The sequence below is a fragment of the Aedes albopictus genome, chromosome 2 (genome assembly GCF_035046485.1).
Source record: "Aedes albopictus strain Foshan chromosome 2, AalbF5, whole genome shotgun sequence".
NCBI classification, from domain to species: domain Eukaryota; kingdom Metazoa; phylum Arthropoda; class Insecta; order Diptera; family Culicidae; genus Aedes; species Aedes albopictus.
In genome coordinates, this window is record NC_085137.1 from 400,504,049 (window position 1) to 400,525,148 (window position 21,100).

Consider the following 21,100-nt stretch of genomic DNA (forward strand, 5'->3'; position numbering starts at 1 on the left):
AACCACTGGGATGTTATTTGTAACCGTTTGGTTACTTACAGATTGTTGATTTTTGTTTTTTATTATGTGTTGTTTGTCGGACCCTTCACGTTTCTTGTGTAAAAACAGTAGGAAATTACCACAGAAGTGAAAGGGTCAAGTACCGCTGTAACTGTGTTGTCGCTACCAAGTAGGCTTACCAGATTTGTCCCGTTTCAATACGGGACACATTTCGGAAACTCAACAAAAAGCACATCAATGTCCAAAAACAGAACTACATTTTGTTAATCCTTCGGCCCCTTCAATATCTTCAGTATTGCTATGCAGATGTGTATGTTATTTATATTTTTGTTCTTGAATCTAGAGTGGTAATGAAATTCAGTCTTTACTGTTAAGCGGAACTGCATGCAGAGATAGGATGGATATACATACATACATACATACATACATAAATACATACATGAATCCATATGGTGAATAGAGTTAATAAACTATAGAGGACGAATGTCGCTGCTGTTCCCTTTGTTCTCGCTCGCAAACATGTCGGGTATCTATCTGTCAAACTGCATACTTTTTCGCTTTGACACTTATTGCCCGGCCTATCTCCGCCAGCAAGAGATGTTTCGGCAGCGACGCCAGCGACATTCTTCCTCTATAGTTTATTATTATGCGTTGCGCGAAAATTTTTGAGCGCGAGTGCCCGTATACCTCCGCCAGTACGGTAAATCGTGTTGGTGTTTTCGGCGCAGTATTCTTTGGCCCATTCGCGCACTTATTGTAAAAGACACCATAACGATTAAACGTACGAGCGGAGGTCTATTAGTGATTTTGCACCATTTTCGCTCTCTATTTTCTTGCAACGGATAATACCTCTATTATATGGTGGGACCGATGCACGATCTGCAACTTTATGTTACTTTATGAACGCGTCATTACCAACTAATCATAGCGAAGCCTCTACAGAAATATTAAAGGCTGTACGCTCAATATGCAGGCAGCTCAAATATAGGCCAGATGAAGCTCTGTCAGTTCATTAATCAGCGTAGAAACGAAGCAATGTGTGCTTAATTTACGGTATATTGAATGGTTATGTAGTATGAGATAGAGGACCGACCGCAAGATTTAATACTTCAATCCCCCAAAACTACGAGGCGCGACCAGTATGAAATCTGCGTTGCAACTGATAACGCGATGAAGACGTTCTTGCTTTCGATTTATGGTGTGTTTTGTTTTGTACTCTCTACAATTGCAATTCAAAGCGATTCGTGCGGACAAAAGATCTCCGGCGCTGGTTGGAAGTGGCACGTGCAACTCCTGCATATCCGGCAAGCACCGGCGCAAGCCTTCCAGTGCAGTGGAACCCTGCTTAATCAGCTGTTTGTGACTACCGCAGCGCACTGTCTGTACGATCTAAATGGTGACCCACTTGATAAGAGTCAACTGGAAATACTACTAGCGGATGGAGAAAACCGTTCCATTATTCGAACATTCCAACCGGAACCATTCGATGTTGAAAGGTTGAGCAACGATTTCGCCCTGCTGTTGCTTGATCGGGCAGTGGTCTTTAACGAGTTGGTGGCGCCAATCTGCCTACCCGAACCGTACACGGTTCTTCCGCAGATTGTACATACGCCAGCACTGGACGGTAAAACTCTTCCAGTCAACAGCGGAGTCACATGTTTGCACGACGCCCAGACTTTGTTCGGGATGATGTACGCGGACGCCATTTGTCTGGGACAGTTCGAAAGTAGTTTAATGATAATTTTGTAAATTTTTGAAATGGTTGATTAATGTATTGTTTTTCAGAAACACACACATATCATCGGAATGCTGGGGGTGGGCTGTACGTTGATCATAATTCCAGCTGGCACCTGGTGGGAATTGTAATGTATGCTACCGGCCCTTCTAGGGTTCACATCGCTTACATTGGCGGAGTTCTGTTGGAAAGGCATTTGAATTGGACCAGGAGAGTGATGATGCATTATACCGAAAGCATACCTTTGAGTGAAACAAGTATGTATGTGAAGCCATTTTAAATTCTCATAGAATACTGGCCAGATTTCCATTGACCACACTTTTGACGACTATTTCAAATCCTCATAGCAATTTTCACAACTAGAGACGCTCTTATTGTTTCTGGCTTGATGCAATCTATAGATCGGCGAAAACAACCCTCAGCCAGCATACGCGATTTGATCTTCCCGCAAGTAAGACCTTAACAGCTAGCACACAGAAGGACTTGCCGACATGTGGCCAACACCTGCCCGCCACCTTTCCGTGTACCCCGACACCAGGACAGCGACTCTACCGGGATGTTCTCAGTGCGGCCATTTGTTCGATAGCAGGGTCGAGTCCGACCGCAGGGTCTGGTATGATCTGCGTAGCCGACTGCGAACCCTTGGTTGAACCACCTCTTAATTAGCGCACTAGCCATTCCTCGAGTCCACGTGCCACCTCCTCAAGCAGCTCCGAGTTTCGAAGTCCTAGACTATTTGGGCAATGAGCGATGAAACGGAATTCCAGACAAGCTTTTCTGTACACATCCTCTGCCCAAGACTATCCGGAGTTATGTCCCCTCCATACATGTAGCAAGCATGTGGTCACGCATTGTGTGAAACCGAGGGCACACGAGCAAAACGTGTTCCACCGTTCTCTCTAAACCTGCACGTACCTGGCATTTGGGAAAACATGCATGACCGAAACGCAACCATGGCTCGAAAGGACCTGGGTTAAGTGGAACGTTACTTTCCCATGGCATCTGTCTGGCAACTATCTACCCTCGGAATCAACCTATGGGTCCACCTTCCTTTGGTGGAACTGTCCCACACGTGCTGCCATTTGACCCTCAGGCACATCAGCCTATAAGTACTTTCCAGCTTACCATGGTAGCTTTCGGTACTTAGCGCCGTGCCCCACGCCGGTCCGCCATAACTTAGTGTGGACGTAGCGACACTAGCCAGAAGATTGCGCTTACTGACGTACACCACAGAGCTTTTGGACATCATCTGGGACAGTGCCATTATAGCTGTGAAGGCTCTTTTCAGCCGTAATCAACATGATAAATCTGCTCAACAGACACCATAACAGGAAGGTTAGGGTAGTGTGGGGTTAAGGCCGTCTTCTACAACACTAGTAAAAGCCAGGACTACTCTCTCCTCGACCCACTAAAACACATTCCTATGGTCGCCAAACCCTACGTCTCTCCGGAACCACCAAGAAGGTATTGCTTCAGAGAGGGGCTAGTGCACATCGCACCCTCAAGGTTAGCTTCCGTAGCCTAGCAGCAACGAACATCGATGACTCGCTCTGGAGAGTCCATCACGGTAGCATGCTGGCGCTTAGCCAGTTTCCCGAGTGGTCCTCGCCACTCCCTTTGTCCTCGGAAGGCGGGCAGGATCAACCCCGCCCGCGCCCAACTGCTTGGCAGACATCAAGAACTGATGCCCACGTGCAACCCGATCTGACCTGCCCGTAAGGAAGGGTATCACTACCCTTCAGGCCCTATCAGATGCACCCGAAGGATGCAGACAGCAGGGTCTCACCTACCCCGACCCTTGCCGGGGACCCCTTTCCAACCGCGGGCTCGGATCCAACCCAGTAGACCGACGCCACGACAGCACCGCTACCGGGACTTCCTCTCCGCGGCCACTTAATCGCTGTAAGGGTCGATCTCGACCGCAGGGCACCGGTATGACTTACGAAGCCGACTTCAAACCCCTGGACCACCTCTTGCACTGCATCTGGACTAGCCATTCTCCGAGTCCACGCGCCACCTCCTCTGTAGCTCCCAGACGATATGGGTGATAGCCGTTGAAACGGCATTCCAGCTAACCTCATCCCTACACATCCTCTGGACCAAGTTGTCCGGAGTTGTGTCCTCCCCGCATGTGGCAAGCATGCGGTCACGCATTGTGCGAAAACGCGGGCACACGAACAAAACGTGTTCCGCCGTTTCCTCTAAACCATTGCACACTGGGCATTCGGGAGAATCCGCATGCCCGAAACGGTGTAGATACTGTCGGAAGCAACCATGACCTGTAAGGACCTGAGTCAGGTGGAATGTAACTTCCCCATGGCGCCTATTAATCCAACTATCTACCCTCGGTATCAACCTATGGGTCCACCTTCCTTTGGTGGAACTGTCCCACGCGCGCTGCCATTTGACCATAGAGGCCATCCTGACAGTCCTGCGTATGCCTCTTGTGCCGCGCATTTCGAAGCACTCCATGTCCTCACTGATAAGAATGCTGATAGGCAACATACCAGTAATGACGCAGAGAGCGTTGTGTGACACGGTACGGTACGGTACGCGCTCGCAACCCTCGGACACATAAGACTATAAGTACTTTCCAGCTTCCGTCGGTAGCATTCAGTACTTAGCGCGGTACCCTACGCCGGGCCGCCATACCTAAGTATGGACGTAGCAACACTAGCCAGAAGCTTGCGCTTACTGGCGTACACCGCTGAGCTATTGGACATCATCCGGGACAGTGCCGCAATAGCTGTGGAGGCTCTTTTACAGGCATAATCGACGTGGCTACCGAAGGTAAGCTTATCGTCGATCATCACGCCCAAGTGTTTGACAGAGCGCTTTAACAGGATAGTGTACTCTCCTACACTGATCTCCGTCTGCTGCGCCGACTGCATGTTGTTAACAACCGTCACCTCTGTTTTGTGGTGAGCCAGCTCCAGTTTCCTGGACCGCATCCACGCCTCCACAACCTTGATCGAGTGGTTGGTAGTCAACTTTACCTCCTCGATCGTTTCACCGTAGACTTCGAGCGTAATATCGTCGGCAAATCCGACAATCACTACTCCCACTGGGTACTCTAACCTCAACATCTCGTCGTACATGACATTCCATAACACCGGACCCAGGATGGAACCTTGCGGGACTCCTGAGGTTATGTGAAAGCACTTCCGAGCCACCTTCGTGTCGTAAACTAGTACGCGATTCTGAAAGTAGCTTCCGAGAATCTTGTACAAGTACTCCGGTATCCCCAGACGCAAGAGCGCATCCGCAATAGCAGCCCAACTGGCGCTATTAAATGCATTCCTTTCATCCAGAGTCACTACCCCGCAGAAGCGAATTCCCCTCCTCATAGGATCGAGTGCTTTCTCGGCGGTTTTTGTAACCGATAAGACCGGCTTTGGCAATATAACCAGGCTTTGCCGCTTCCAAACTTCTGGGAAGACTCCCTCGTCCAGGCATTTCTGCATAGCTGACCTGAACATCTCGGGAGCCTCTGCAATAGCTACTTTTCAGGCCAGGTTCGGAACTCCGTCCGGACCTGGGGCCTTACCTACGCTAAGGGACTTTTTTTTATCCCCGCAAGTTCCACATCGGTGACCCTCTCCTTATCGCCAACCCCAGTCCCCGACTGTCCTACGAAAGGAGGCCAAGGACTAGGATCATGACGCGGCAATGCCCCTCGATGATCCCCGCCAACATCTCTGGTGATGATTCCTCTGTAGGAGCCATTACACTTCTCGTCTTGACCATCACGATCCTGTAGGCATCACCTCACGGATTCGCATTGGCACTCTGACAGAGAGCCCCGAAACAGGCCTTTTGCTTGCCCTTATCTCGGTCTTCACCGCGGCTTTTGCAGCGGCGAACACCACCCGCTGTTCGTTTCGCTTTTCCTCAGATCGTGCTCGCTGCGTATCCCCCACCTAGCTCGTAGGCAGGAGCGGCGCAGGTCCGCATGCCTTCTTGGTTTGGCGTTCCTGATCTCTTCGATCTGCGGTTTTTTTCTTCTTCCTCTTCCGCACGACTTTCGTCCAAGGGGGTCGTCCCCTTGGTTTACCCTTCTCTGAGGTTGCTGGGGGCCTAACAACGGTCGCAACCCCCTGTTCATCGAATTACGAAGTCGCAGCAGGGCCGTTTTCAGGTCCTTACTTATGCTGAACTTCGTGGACGCATAGTCGATGATCTTGCCAAGCTGCCGCTCATCCACCTCAATCGCGGACAGCCCTTCTCGCTCTCCGTCCAAAATAGCTCCACCGGCAGACTAGCCGGGGAATGGATCGGAGCCTCCACGTTGGAACTGCGTGCGCAGTTTCCCGCTCCTGACTCCTCACTTCTCCTTAACGGAGACCTCGCCAACCCACTTCTTGCGAAGGGGTTAGCTTCGCCATTACTACTAGCTCCTGATTGATTTGTTTTATTTAAATTATTCTTCATACTTAATCGAACGAGTTGCACGGGAAAGGACATCTACCACGCCAGAGCCCTGCATTAACGCGATAAGGGACGAAATACAGTGGGGGATGTCCTCCAGGCTTCGTTAACGATCGAACATATTTTTCACCTCGATCGCTCATTTCTCGGCACGGGTCGCTTGACTCCTTGAATTGGGGTTAGTAGTCCTATTCTTAGCCGGAGACTACGCTGCTGAGGGGGTTCTACAGCCCCGAAACTGTAATCCCTGCTGCCTCTAGAAGTTATGTATGGAGCGTGGTAAATAAGGGTCATTACAAGATGGGCTTTCTGCCATGGAAGTCACTACGCAGCTTGGCTCCATCATTGGTTGACTTTGCTATTTTGAAGTCGAACATCAATCATCAAGGACCTCAGGCAGGTCTCGTTGATACTTCTTAAGTTAAAAATGGCGGTAAAGCAGGATCATGAAAAACTCATGGCAACTGGGGCAACAGCAGACCCCGCGGTACCGAAGTCTAATCAGTCTGGGGCCTTCGCATTCATGGGTAGCCCGAAAGATACACCGGACGCGATTGCTTCCGACTAGCCGTCTAGGCCGTCAGATGGCGAGCTACCAGGCGGCGCTTGTAAGCTAAGGTTGTTAACCCCGAAAGCGAAGTAAGACCACGGCCACGCGTCAGGGAAATCTGAGAAAGGTGGGCCTGAAAAGGCCGGCCCTTCCCGGATCTAAGGCAATATATGTCCTCAGCCACCATAGGTTACGGTAGGCCATGGGGAGGACGCCCCTTGGATCCTAGTGGATTAGCAGGAGAAGAAGAGGAAAAAGAATAAGAAACAGGAGCACAGGGTGCCAAGCCCGGGAAGGGTGATGCCTTCGTCATTAAGATGAACGGTGTACGAGTCTAAGTATACTTAGAGGTCTTGAGGCTATGAGGAACGATGCCAAGCTCGTGAATCTTGGAGGCGACGCACGTAGTATTCATATTCAACGTACTCTTTGAAGCAAAATCATCCCCAAGCTTAAGTTTAAACCTGAAATGGCGCCACCTACAAAAATGATTGGCTGTGAAGTTCCTTGGTATGGGCTCTCACCTCTAAAGTTTAAGCCTGGGCGAAATCACGGACGCGGAACTGCCAAAAGAGTACCGGGACACAAGTCGTGGGACTGTATAGTCCCTAACAGAAGCAAGCTTCGTAGGGGATGTGGAGGCGAAGACTAGAAGGCACAAAGCTGCACAAACCCTGCAAAGTGCTTTATTAGCTCCGGGAAATCCGCGATCAGCAAGCACCCGACGGAAGGTCCAAGAGGCTCAACTGACAAGTCACAGTACAGATAACGCAAGCTAACCTTGAACCACTGTGACTAAGTTGAGCAACTGCTGTGTAAGGCAGTCGCTTAGTGGGAAACGTATATCGTCATTATTAGTGAAACCAAAGAGAGTACTCGGGTAACTGCAACCAGATCGCGGATGGATTCAAAATGGCGGAGATACGGACAACGAGTTGATTGATACTCACTACCCAGTTCAGAAGTTGGTGTCTACATTTAGTGGTACCAGTGAATCAAAATTCAACCATCGCGCAAAAATAATGACAATGTCGCAACCTGTATTTGTTGCGACAATCCACCCAATGCGACATAGGTTTGTCCCAACTTGAGCAGAATAGGATAAACATCGTTCACCATGAGCTTAGAGATTTTTAAGCCTTGCATTTCGATTTTCGAACGGTAACTTCGAATCGGTAAACACTGCAACTCTGTTGAAGATTTATCATCAAACAATACGAGTCGAAAAGTACGCAACAAATACAAATTCCGTTTTGTCTGCAACAAAAAAATTCGAGACCATGTCATTATCTGTCACCGGTTGGGATAAAAAGTAATCGTCGCGCCTTCTTTGTTGCTTGCTTTGTGCCTATTTTGTCTGACAATTCTCTTCACTGAGTGGTACCGTAATCCGGGATCAAATTGATCACTTCAAAACAACTTTTGCGGATAACGTTAGTGGCAATTCAAAAATTAACAAAAGAATTTCTGGAAAATCAACACCCAGTGGATCTCCATGAAACCATGTGACAGAATTTTGTTCAACAAATTTAAACTTTTAGTTAAATTAGGGCGAAATTGATCAATATACAAATTATCATCTGTTAAAAAGAAAAAAAAAATCCTTATCCACTTAATTTTGCTCTTCTAAACCCGAATAACGCGTTAAAACTCTTACAACTAGTGAAATTAACGCCAAAAGGTAGGCAATTTCCTTTGAAGTAAGTGATTTCTGTTACGTAAAAAACTTCATAACTTTCCAACCAAGGTTCCAGAAAAATGTTGAAACAAAAAAATACGGGAAGTCCTAGGGGCAATCGATTGTTTAGAAGTAATGATTTCAGCTAAGTGAGAAATACAATGCAAATTCCTAAATAAAAGAGTAAAACTGACATTTTTTTTCTAAAAAAATGAAAGTCTTAACTTATCCCTAGACATTTATGAACTAGATGAGGTAAGAAGTTTGAGTGAGATCATTGCGACGCTTAGAAGTTCCTGGTATGCAATTACAATGTATTACCCAAATGATCAATTTGACCCCAGCCCAACTAACAATCACTCATTTAACAGGCACCATTATGACGAATTAATTCAGCATAATGTTCAATAACATTTGAATTATTTTCACGTACAACCTTTGTTCGGGTTTTGTTCACACAAATTTGGAGAAATTATAAAGCATCATGTTGTGCACCGACTTAATTTTTTGTTGTTCAAACCGTTTTACAAATGTACAAGAAAGTTGTTATTAAGCTTTGGCAAAAATGACTGAAAATAAATAAAATGCAAAAATGTTGAACTCTCACGAGAGTAATTATTTGGAACACCTATTATGAAATAAGAATTACATATAAAATTACCTAAATCCGGATTAGAACTCGAGACCAGTCGATTGCCAGCCACATGCCTTCCTATCTGCGCCATCCTAAAGATGGTGAAATGCAGCACCCAAAGCAAAACATAATCTTCCCATGACTCAATAATGATCACTCCTGAACTTGTGTTCAGCAGTGGTGAATTAGCACAGCACGTGGTAATCAACTGAACAACGCCTTATACTTCACAGCTGTTCAGCTCAAAACACGTGTCAGTATTTTTGTCGCACGGTGAGAAAACTTGTATCGAATGCGGCCAGAAAGTGTTGGTCCTTATTGAAGATATTGTTTTCAGCCGAACTAGTTGCGATATGAATATGTTTTTATTTTTATTATTAAATATCGGTCTTTAAAAATGTATGGCAATATGTGGTACGGTATGGTCTTGGATATGGTGCATTCACAGCATCTGTTCAGGTAATCTACTCATGCTCAGTCGAAGATCCGTTAAGCATTTTTTTATTTATGCTTTTGTCATGGAATCTCGATATTATGTTCAATAAATAGTGCATAAGAATGTTTCGGGATACTTGAAATGTGTCGATTTACGAATGCTGTTTGGTTAACTAGGTGACTGCGGGAACAATGTTCAGTAAACACGACAGCACTGAAATGTCAAATGCATTAATCCAAGCGTCTCGTACAATCGAACTGCTGCGGAAGATAAAAAATATAATAATCATGGTATAAGATATCTTGTTACAGACTAATAATAATAAATAAATGCCTCATTTTTACGTTGATTACGTCTCTTGGCACTCTATGTTAAACTACATAATTCTATTCTGTTTTATTTTATGTGTTTCGTTTAAAATTTTGGTTCTTTAATAACTTGGTTGTCTAAACAGTTTTAGCCATGATTTATCCCATTATCCGAACAAAGTTCCGAGTCAAACTATGACGGGCAGAAGGCGTTTATTTTACAAGTGAAAGGCACACATTGTTCAGGAGCATATGCTTATCTATTCATCAGCTTAATAAGATGCAGACAAATGTTTTGTTAAACTCTTTTGTTAAGGAATCAATGCTTGTCGAATAAATTTCTTGTTAAACTTTTGAAAAGTGTTTTAATTTATCATTGTTGATATCGATGAGGAAAATCGAACATTGACTATTTTCTCAATTGAAAAATCACTTAAACAGTAATGTGTAGAGCATAATTTTAGTTCAGCTATCATTACCATTATTAAGCAACAATTCAGCAGCTTGCTTGTTTGTGACTTGCAATTATTAGTTGGCAGTTTACGGTAGTCGAAAATATAATTCTAAGGGTAATTATTAATTCTTATTGTTTAGGGAAATGATTATTGTTTTACAACAAAATATTACATCATTTTAAAGTTAATCTATGCATTTTTTTCTGGAAACGCACATACCTAGAAACAGTCGTTAAAGTAAGTCGTGCGAAGGAGAGTGTTAAGGGGCAAGGATTCCTTTCATTCAAAATCGAAGTTAATGAAAAGGCTATCACTGCCCCAGTACGAAAAAAAACTATGAATTTTTAACTTTCCAGATTGTAAAACATACGTAGGTGATGCCAATCTACCGTTCGAAGAGTACCATCCAATAGTGAATATTGTGGACACAGATGAAAACATATCTGCACGTACCATTTGCCACGGAACCTTGGTCAGTCCTCGGTACGTTCTAACAACAGGGCGATGTGCATTGAGAGCTAGTGAGATATTCAACTAAATGGTCTTTGCGCCAAATAAGTAACGATTCATTTTTCAACCTCAGAAAGAATCTTCATACACTACGGAGGTGAGGGCAATTTGGATTGGTTTAGAGTGAAAGATTTCACCTCCTCTGGACGGCTGTCGTTGATTGCGCTAGACCACGATGCTAGGTAAGGCCCGAAGTACACAGGGTCAAATATTTGACAAGGAAATAACTCAAGAAACAACATCAGTTTGACATGAGAATTCGATTGAGTCAAACCGAATGTTTCAGTATTGGCTTCTTTTGGGAAAAAATATTTGACCCTGTATACTAACAGCTTAATTGTCTCAATCTATTTCTAATACACTATCGTATTCAATTAAATTCCCATTTCAGAAAACAATCCGGAGTACTAACTTGCCTGTACTGGCGTACTACACCGACACAATTCAACTATACCACTCGGATAGCGCATACGGATTCGTTTGTCCGTCTAGAAGGAATACAGGTCCAATATCGGGTGGACGAACCTCTGAAGGTGCAGTACTATTGTTCCCGCTATCTCTACCATGGTCACTTCACCAGCCCGGGTGATGCACTGGCCGTCAAAGAAGCTGGTGAATCATTCTACCGAGTGGTGGGCATTCTGGACGATACGCTAGGATGTGAACCGTTCGATTATTTCTACGAGCGACCGAAAACTGTCGAGGCCATCAATGTCGAGCTATATCTACCGTGGATCGAAGATACTGTATGGGGCTGTTCATAAACCAGGTAGACCAGACCCCCCCCTCCTCCCTCGTAGACTTTTGTCCATACCAAAATTTGAAAATTTGTATGGAGCGTAGACTTGAGTCAGACCCCCCCTCCCCCCAAAAAGTCTACGTGGTTTATGAACGGCCCCTATGGGGAGTGAAATAAACCTATTGAAAAAAAAGCCCTAATTAATCCACCTACACTGAAATAAATTTTGTTGTAGTTACTACCGAATCCATGGTTTTTCTGAGACGCCCAACATTCAAGTCGACGTGGTCAAAATAACAATGCCAAAATAGTAGCATCAAGAATGTTTTCAGTCAACGGTACCGCACGCATGGTAATATTGACAATGTTTCAGTATACCCAAGCAACCAAAAGTTCGGATAAAATAGCATGTTTGGGCTTAATCAGCTATTCGAAGGTATATGAATAGCATTCTATTCAGCTCACTTTTTAAGTAATTAACCGAACTTCAGTTCACAAAAAGTACACTTGTGTCGCTGAAAGGAACGCTATTCAGCTTAAAAATAAACTTCGAAAATAATGAAAAAAAAAATGTTTAGTCCTCAAAGTAATTTATTAATAAGAACCATTAGTTCATGTGGAATCCAAATTGACTAATACCTTGAAATAATGTTTGATGTTTTTTACTTACTGAGATTTGAACTCGGGATCTCCTCGTTGAAAGTCGGTGCCTAACCACTACTCCATATATGTGTTGTTATGCACTGTGGGATTTTACTCAATGTGCTGATATCATATAGTAGAGCTCAATCAGGTTCGCGTGTGAACTTTCCCTGAACTTGGAATAGTTTTTGAAGTCGAAAGTTCGAAAGAAGTTCACGTGGAACTTCTTGTGAACTTACGCAGTTTGACATTTTCAGTTTGTTGTGGTTCGCAGTGCAAAGCAATAAATTAAGGCCAGTGTATCGACTTCAAGAAAAAATTATAAGTTTTCAGCTTGGTTTTCAGTGAATACGATTGCGTCGATTACCGGTGCGCTGCAGTGACAAGTGAGACGGGAGTGAAAACATCCAGCAAAGCTGGAAAATTTTTGTGCGCAGCCGAAAAACCCCCGGCGGCATCCTGGGGGGAACAGTTTTCCGCTGCGGGAGCAGCCTTTGATCCACACAATACGGATCCTTTGCGTTGATTACAAGTAAGTACGTTCAAATATTATAGCGGAACAAAGTGTACTTGTGGAATTAACACAAGCTGTGGCTGCTGGGCTCGATTTCCGAGTGATTTAATTGAATGAGAACTTTTCCCCGGCCCCGCTGTCGCCGAAGTTCAAGTGAAGTTCACTTTTGGTACGGTTAATATTTATCCGAACTTTCAGTAGTAAGTTCAAAACAAGTTCGAAACAAGTTCGGAACGGATGATTTCAAGTTGTTGGAATATGTTCAAATGAACTATATTTGAATTTTAAAGGCACGTAAAAGTTCAACATGAGTTCGGTTAATATTTGATTGAACTCTGTTTTAAAGTTCAACATAAGTTCTTTTTGAACCTTTTTTCGACTTAAATGTCGTTTTGAAGAGAAGTCAAAAGCTTGTACATGTACTTCCAAGTTCATAAACAATACAAGAGTAACTTTTTGGAGAATTAAGTTCAACGAAACCTGGAATTGAACCGAACTTGAACTTCTGAGTTCGTTCTTCAAGTGGAATCCGAACTTTTGGTTGCTTGGGTAATTAACAGAATTTTGCATTCGGTTGAAAATCGTTGGTGGAGTTCTTAATTTTACCATGGATTCGGTAGTAACTACAACAAAATTTATCTCAGTGTAGCGGTGATGGTGCCTTTTTTGTGCCTTCTAAACCACATTTCAATCAAACTTAGGTGACATGTTGATGAATATCGCAATATGGGTATACCTAGAGTGACTGGAAGGGAGTGTGGCGTCATGTTCCAATTTTGACAGGTCTCCTGCTCGTTTGGAACGGGAATTTATATGGGTTTGACAGATGATCGCTGTTCCAATTTTGACATTGACGCCACTCTCCCTTCCAGTCACTCTAGGTATACCCATATGATTGTATTCCATACTTTAGTCAAACGGGTGCCTCAAATGTTGCAATAATGGTTAAGCACGCTGTAATGTTACTTATGTACCTCGTCACCCACTTCATGCAACTATTCGCATAGTCGATGTAAGTGCCACTGTACTTTTCAACATGCTTTTGGAATTTTAACAATGAATAAATATAAATATCCAGATATTTACCACGTCGACAACTACGAAGGGTTAGATCTTGTGATCTATTAAATAAATCTGGTCACAAATATGCACATGCGTTAGATATTAGCTTTTGTACGGTGGCATTGCCAGTGGTGGTTACGACTATGCGAATATGGGCAGATTAGTGGTCTAATAACACTTAGCGCGCTCGGCATAAAGCCTGTATCCGCAATAATCGGGACACAGAAATGCAGCTGTAACTCTGCAATAGCTACATTGAAATTGCTAAAATTTGACCTAATAACATCTTAAGATGTGTTCATTTCACCTACAAAATGTCATGTGGATCGGTGCAGTACTTTTTGTTGTAGTAATGAAAAAGTAGAATTTGCGCCATTGAATTTTGTACAGCCGCTGGTTTTGCTTGCCATTGCTGTAACTTTTGAATTTGGCAATGGAAATGGCTGAAATTTTGAACACAAACCTCTCAATCTACATTTGTTGCAGAGGCAAAATTAAAAAAAAAAATCGATGCACTCTCAACAATTTTATAGTCGAAACATGTATTGGGACTGAACGTGATTTTAGCCCCTCAGACAGCAATTAGTTAGCACCCTTTATTGTTTTGATTGTCCTATTCAAAGTACTATACCAATAATAATTAGAAGGAAGTTGATTGTGTATATATTATTCCTGCGAGATTTGATGATTGATTTTTAGAATCTTGTACACTTATTCTAAAAATGGTTTGGGTTATAACTTTATTGTTAGTGTGTCAAAACGTCTGAAAATTTGACTATAAGTTTTCAACATAATAAATATTAAAGGGTGAAATTTTCATCAAAATCGGTTGAGTACTTATTTTTAAATAATTCAAAACTAAAACCACTTCAAAGTGAATTTTAGGCACTTCTTAACAATTTAAAGGTCAGTTTGCACTATTTCGCCTGTAAAACTGTCAATACTGCTGCGATTCTCAATAAAATTGGACAGTGTTCCTAAGCTAACTGGCAACGCTGAAGGTCTCATACTTCGGCCCTGCGAGAACCACTCACACCAACCGACGTGACAATGCGATACCTGCAGTTTCTATAGCATCGCAAGATCAAAACAAAACCGATAACGAAACCTCAGATGAATGCGAGCCCTGAAAGCATGGTGAAGTGAATGTGCATTATAATTACTATTTAGATATCGAAAAACCGTGAATTTCTACATTATATACCCATTAAACTATCCCTTATCTAAGTGAATTTCGAGCGATAGTGAAGTGTAAGCCCGTTTATTGTCTAAGTAATTATAAAATTAATTATCTAATGTTGACCCTCACTAGGTGAATCATCACAATCGATTCATGCGAAAGGAAATTATAAAAGAGTAATTTACCTAAATTAGTTGTCTATAACGAGTGAGTTTGGTCAGATTATTCCGTAAATATGTATAAGATTGCTAAATTGATTTGTAATTCCAGTAACTACTACTTTCCAAGACGGAATTGAGCCTACACTGAACCTAACCTAAATTCTATAAGCCTACACCAAATTGTGAGTAGATACGTTCAGATTTGTTGAATTTTTCTAATATGAAATATATTTTAGCTTGAGCTGATCTGGAACTAAGCGTTTCAACTGCTAAAAGAAGTGTGGCTACTTGTAGTTTTTAACAGACAGTGTTATCCTAATATAATAACATGTTTTCAATCAAATTTTGAGCCATTTTGGCTTGACACTTTCAAAGTTAGAAAGCTTTGAATGTCACGAAACAATAAAACGTTTTTGCTTATTGCAACTTTTGGCTACATATACAACCAAAACTTTTTATCCATTTGACCAAATCGAATGAAATTTTAAAACAATATACCGCATTTAGTTCACTACTGGACTGCGAACTGCGACATTACAAGTGCGAAAACGTAAATAAAAGTGCGCGATTGCATCAAATCAGGTTGATGTCTTCGGCGCACTATTCCTTCAATCTATGGAGAACAAGTGCTCTGAAGACACCGAGTTGATTTGATGCAATCGCGCACTTTTATTAGCGTTTTCGCACTCGTGAAAACTAGTGCGATAGTCCAGTGGTGAACTAAATGCGCTATATTTCTACATATATACTCCACCTACAGAAAAAAAATCATTGTACCGTCAAGGCACCATTCACCGTGGATCTAAGAGGATTCTGGGCAAATAAGGGCTGTCATTTGACACCAGTCTCATAAACATTGTTGGTGCCACTTTTAATTGCCTTCATTATAGGTTAAAATTAAAGCAATATCCACAGAAGTAGACAATTTTTCACAAAATTTGGTGATATTGTACAATTAGTAAAGGGTAGTAGGGTCGCCTAATTCCGTGGTAGGTCACCATTCACCGTGGTAGTAGGGACCCATTCACCGTGTATGAGAAATTTAATTCTACTTTGTTTAAAAATGATCAAAACAACCCAGCCAAGGGAATTTTCTTCGTTTAAATTCATTTCAAGTAATAACTTGCAAGATTTTATTAGAAAAACGAATGTTCAAATTTTCGATTTATTCTAGATATATGGGACAATATGGGGCACGGTGAATGGAGACCATTGATTTTTAGGGTACCCATTTACCGTGCCTTTTTGTTTCAATTAAAAAGTACGAGTAATCGTACTTTCTTGTTAAACTTACTTCGGTAATGCAAAATACATACAGTAGACGTTCGGTCGGTGCAAACGGTTTAACTGCAATGCTTTTTAACTGCATGTCCGGTAAGTGCAACAAATTTGCAGTTATCGCACCGCCAAACGTCAAAATGGTGCGCCATGTTAGCCCTAATGAACAGTCGAATGAATTTTTCGTTCATTTAACGTCAATTGACGGCTTGTTGACACTGTCAGGCGTTGCAGTTATCGAATTTTCGTTCGCTAAGTGAAACGTAAACATGTTGCAGTTATCGAACGTCTACTGTACCTTATATATGAATTTAATTGCTTCTTGGGGGAATAAAAACGTTACTACATTTAGTTTATCGCTTAAATCACCTTATACTTATGACACACATGTGATACAAGAATCACTGTACAATTGCGCTTGAAATGAGTGCCATACTGAAAATTCTCTCAGTTCAAGTCAGTCTTGTTAGAATTTTCTTGACACTGCGTACCGTTGTACAGGAATCACACTCGTATCACATGTCTGTCTGGGGTATTAGCGCAGTTTTCGTTTTTTCACTATGAATGCAGTGAACGAGCAGAAACCCGCTTCATGTAAACACACTTTAGTGTCAAAATGATACTTTTAAATGTTTCTAATGAGCGTTTCGACATGGTAACAATACATTAGTGTTGTATTGGTGAAATTGAAGGGAAAATGTCATATCATTCAATCATAATATGGAAATAATGACAAAATATTCGAAGGCACACGGTGAATGGAGCCCCCACGGTGAATGGCGCCTTGACGGTAATCGGTTAATTATTTCTGACACCAGCGTTACATATACGTAAATTATTTGTTATTTCTATTCTTTGTTTGTACAAGATTACCAAAATCTAAATGTCTCGTGTCGAAGATATCTCTATAAATACTAAACCGATTCTAATGAAATTTTGATGGCATCATCTACACATAATAGACTGTTGCTGGTAAAAAAAATCAGCCATTTTGATGCATCCGTGGTGCAATTTGATTCGGGACACCCTTTAGAAGTTCAAACTGAAAAATGAACCCCGTTGGTTTGCCTGAGGTGTCGCTCAAACCATCGGGGGTAGACGGTATTCGAGAATTTTATTAGGGATTTTCGCACCAGAGATTCTTTCTGGAATTTCTTCAGAAATTTATTCAAGCATTTCTCCATTTATTCCTTCAGGAATTCACCCTCGTATTTATTATGTCTTCAGGAATTCCTCTGGATTTTTTTCAAGGAATTTGTCCAGAATTTTTTCAAAATATTGCTTATGAAATTCCTCCTCCTAGGACTCCTGTGAATATTCTTCAAGAATTCCTTTAGATATCCGGTTGAAAATTCCACTAGGGATTTCTTTTGGAATCCTCCCAGTGATTCGATCGTGAATATCTGTCAAAGTTCTTCCAGGGAGGGAATTGCTTCTGGAATTCCTCCGGGGCGTCCTTCACTTACACCTTCAGACATTTTTTTTTTGAATTTTCTTCAGGGATCTCTTCGGGCATTTCTGTAGGGATTCCTTGAAATATTCTTCCAGGGTTTTTTCAAGAAATAGCTAAAGAATTCATACAGTAATTTTTCCAGAAATTCGGAAATTTCTTCAAAATTCCTTCAAAAAATGTTTGATATTTTGTTAGAGATTGCTTTGCAAATGTCTCCAAAAATTCCTTGGAAGATCCATTCTTCAGCAATTTCTTTGCCAAATTCATTTAGGGATTCTATCGGGAATTCCTCTAGTGATTTTTTGAGAATTCTTTAAGCGGTCCTTTCTGGATTATTCCGAAATATTCTGCAGCCAGATTTTTTTTGTAATATTTTTGCTAAAACTTGTATAAATCATCATTATGAGAATATCTCGGGGTCTCCAGTTAGCCTAGTGGTTAAGGCTATGGGTCGCCAATCCGGAGACGGCGGGTTCGATTCCCGTTGCGGTCGGGCAAATTTTCTCGTTCGTACCTTTATATCTGGCTTCAATCTTGGGATATATATATTATGATATGATAACACCAAAGTCGTATCGGAAGTGACTATGTACGCTAGCGCCACGTGGTGGTGAAATTCGGAACTATGCTCTTCATGATCTGGAAGTGCTCGTAGTCCTGAACAACTTTGCCGAAGATTGTACCTTCCTATCTGGCTTCAATCTCGTGGTATATCTCTCCAAAGTCGTACCGTACCAAAGTCTACATACACTCCATACAAATTTACACATTTTTGTACAGATAAAAGTCTACGAGGTGGTAAGGGGAGGGGTGGAGGGGTGTTTTCTGAGGTGGCCAAAATTTGGTCTACATAGTTTATGAACAGGCCCTATTGTGAAATCTCCTAGAACGCCCCTGCAAGTCCCTGAGACCCCTAGAACATCCCCGGAACAATCATGAAACCTCCCGGAACCCCATGAAAAGCTACTGGAAATTTTCTGAAAGCGCTTGAAAATCTTTGGAACGTTCTTGACCCATCAGAAACTGTTTGAGATGCCCTGAACGCTCTGAAACACCCGTTAAACCCATTGAAAACGCACCCGTGGTACGCTTTTGAAATCCTCAGGAACAACCCTGAAACGACCCTGAAGCTGAAACCCCCTGGAATGCCACTGAATCACATGGAACGCCCCAAAAATGCCCTGGAACATCCTGAAGCCCCCTAAACCTCCTGGAATTTCTGAAGCCAGCGCAACCCTGCAAAGAATGTGTTCGCAAGGAATCCGGATGGAACAAGATTACGTGAAGTCCAGCGAGGCGGACAAGGTGGATTGACCTGGTCAAGAGTGATTTGGCGCACATAGGTCGTTCCAGATGTTGGAGAGAAACAGAAAACCGAAATGTATGACACTATACGTGTATTATACGCTTAGAGCTTGCTAAGTGTAGAATTATTGACTCTGTCTTATCTATGTATACATAAAGATGTAGGAAATTCCTAATAAGTGCAGCAATATTATTCAATTAAATAGTTCAAACTCATCCAGTCTATCAGGTGATGCATACATTCTAACTCCAACTAAGTAAAAAAGAAAACTACGATTACAGTAAATTTCCTCAACCATCTTATCAATGGTATTTATTAGTACAATGATCGATCCGTACCTCATCAGTTGTGATTCAGTTATTGAAGTAGACGCATCCACTCAATCGAGGAAACAGCATAATGAAATTGGTAAGTTCTAGATCGTTATCAGTTGCAATCGAATACATGGGTTATGTACATCTTAAGTCTGAAGATTTTTAAAATCTATTTTTTTTCTGATCAAATTACAGACAATTTTCTTCACCCTGCTCATGCTACTGCTCGGAGCGGTCTTCGCATTTCCATCTGAGGGAACAGACCCTGCTACAGACGTAAAGGTAAAGCTTATGTAATACTTACAACGTAATTCACTCTCTTTTCGGATTCAAGTTTTTACTTAGCTGATAACCGAAAGCATTTACTGTACTATTTATTTTAAATTGAATGTAACTAAAATATGGCGATGAACTTTTCGTACTAATAAGGATCTTTTTCTCCTCAGTTGGCGGAGACGCAGAATGCTGCTGTGGAAACCGTTCAACACAAGTCTTCTGAAGATTCGGACTCGAATGAGGACAGCAAAGAGCACAAATCGTGTCACAAGCCAAATGCTTAAATCAGTTTTTTTCTGTAGGTATAACCCGATGGCATCAGCTCAGGTACAGCTGAAATTTGATCTAAACCAGTTATAAAATTAACGAAAATAAACTTCGTGGGAACCTAAAAACTAGGTTGACAGTTTTTTCTTATGATTGAAAAGTCCCAAAATTGTCATAATCAACCACCATGCGCTATAGTGGCATTAGAGTGGCTTCAACGCTTCAGTTGAGAGGATCAGATTTTTCGTAATTTCAAAACACTAAACTGATCTGAGCGCTGACCGGCTTTGAAATTTGAATATAATTGGCGAAAATTTGGATCCATTTTACCAAATGCCGTAATTTGGTTTGGCACTGTTTGGCCGAAAAAATAATGATGAACTCAAATGATCATGCCACGGTTCTTCACATTATTACATATAACTCTTAAGAAAAAAAAACAAGAAGCGGAAATCTCTGATGAAATATTGACATATTGACACTTTTGTTGGCGCTATCCGCGCTATCCCTGAATAATAAAACTTGAAATCCCACTCCCGAAAAACTCACAAAATGTGGGTTCTTCCTTCGGAAGGGAAGTAAAGCGTGGGTCCCGAAATGAACTAGCCTAGGGCTAAAAATCTCCTTAATACATATAAAAAAAACTAGAAAAAAAATCCATAGCTAAAAGAAGGAAATATTTCTAATGATCATATTGGCACTTTGGCAGCTAAATTGCAAAAAGTTCCAATAATTGATAATAATTCGGCCACCCTTTTTTTTTTTTATAGAATGAGAAAATCTGCAACAGATACCCAAGAGGTGGTTCCTCGGGATATGTGGGGATCGACCCACTAAAAACTCATTCTCTCTCTTCCTTACCTTCGCGGTACGCCCGTTAGGGATGACTTCGAGAAGGGGGGGACCGTACATGAGTACACTCTAATAGTAAGCGTTCCACCAGCTACCGCCTTAAGTTGTTCAGTCTCCCCTGGAGGCTCGGGTCCTGGCTAGTACTTAGACTACCCGTTGAACTCAAGCTCCTGGATGGGGAAGGGGGGGCCAACTCAACTCCCAAGTAACAAAATTAATTTTATAATGCTTTTGAAGTATTCTTCAACACCTGTTCTTTAAAACCATGCATAAACCAAACTGCTCTGCAACACGACATCAACTCAACCATAAACCCGCCATA

The 21,100-nt window shown here is 42.2% G+C and overlaps 1 protein-coding gene and 2 long non-coding RNA genes across 3 annotated transcripts; all 3 read left to right on the top strand.

The window, feature by feature from the left end:
• The first annotated feature begins 936 nt into the window (after positions 1 to 936).
• On the top strand, positions 937 to 11,520 carry LOC109407987 (uncharacterized). Its single transcript, XM_062853308.1, has 5 exons — positions 937 to 1,726; positions 1,786 to 1,992; positions 10,581 to 10,745; positions 10,808 to 10,916; positions 11,126 to 11,520. The coding sequence occupies exons 1-5, from the start codon at positions 1,171 to 1,173 to the stop codon at positions 11,496 to 11,498; spliced, it is 1,410 nt and encodes a 469-aa protein (XP_062709292.1). The 5' UTR covers positions 937 to 1,170; the 3' UTR covers positions 11,499 to 11,520.
• A 3,137-nt stretch (positions 11,521 to 14,657) lies between these two features.
• Positions 14,658 to 15,338, top strand: LOC109405449 (uncharacterized). Its single transcript, XR_009997198.1, has 4 exons — positions 14,658 to 14,942; positions 15,004 to 15,078; positions 15,142 to 15,214; positions 15,269 to 15,338. It is a non-coding gene; the product is annotated as an uncharacterized LOC109405449 (long non-coding RNA).
• A 4,014-nt stretch (positions 15,339 to 19,352) lies between these two features.
• LOC115258367 (uncharacterized) lies at positions 19,353 to 19,961 on the top strand. The gene is made up of 3 exons (XR_009997955.1): positions 19,353 to 19,477; positions 19,579 to 19,665; positions 19,830 to 19,961. It is a non-coding gene; the product is annotated as an uncharacterized LOC115258367 (long non-coding RNA).
• Positions 19,962 to 21,100: the final 1,139 nt, after the last annotated feature.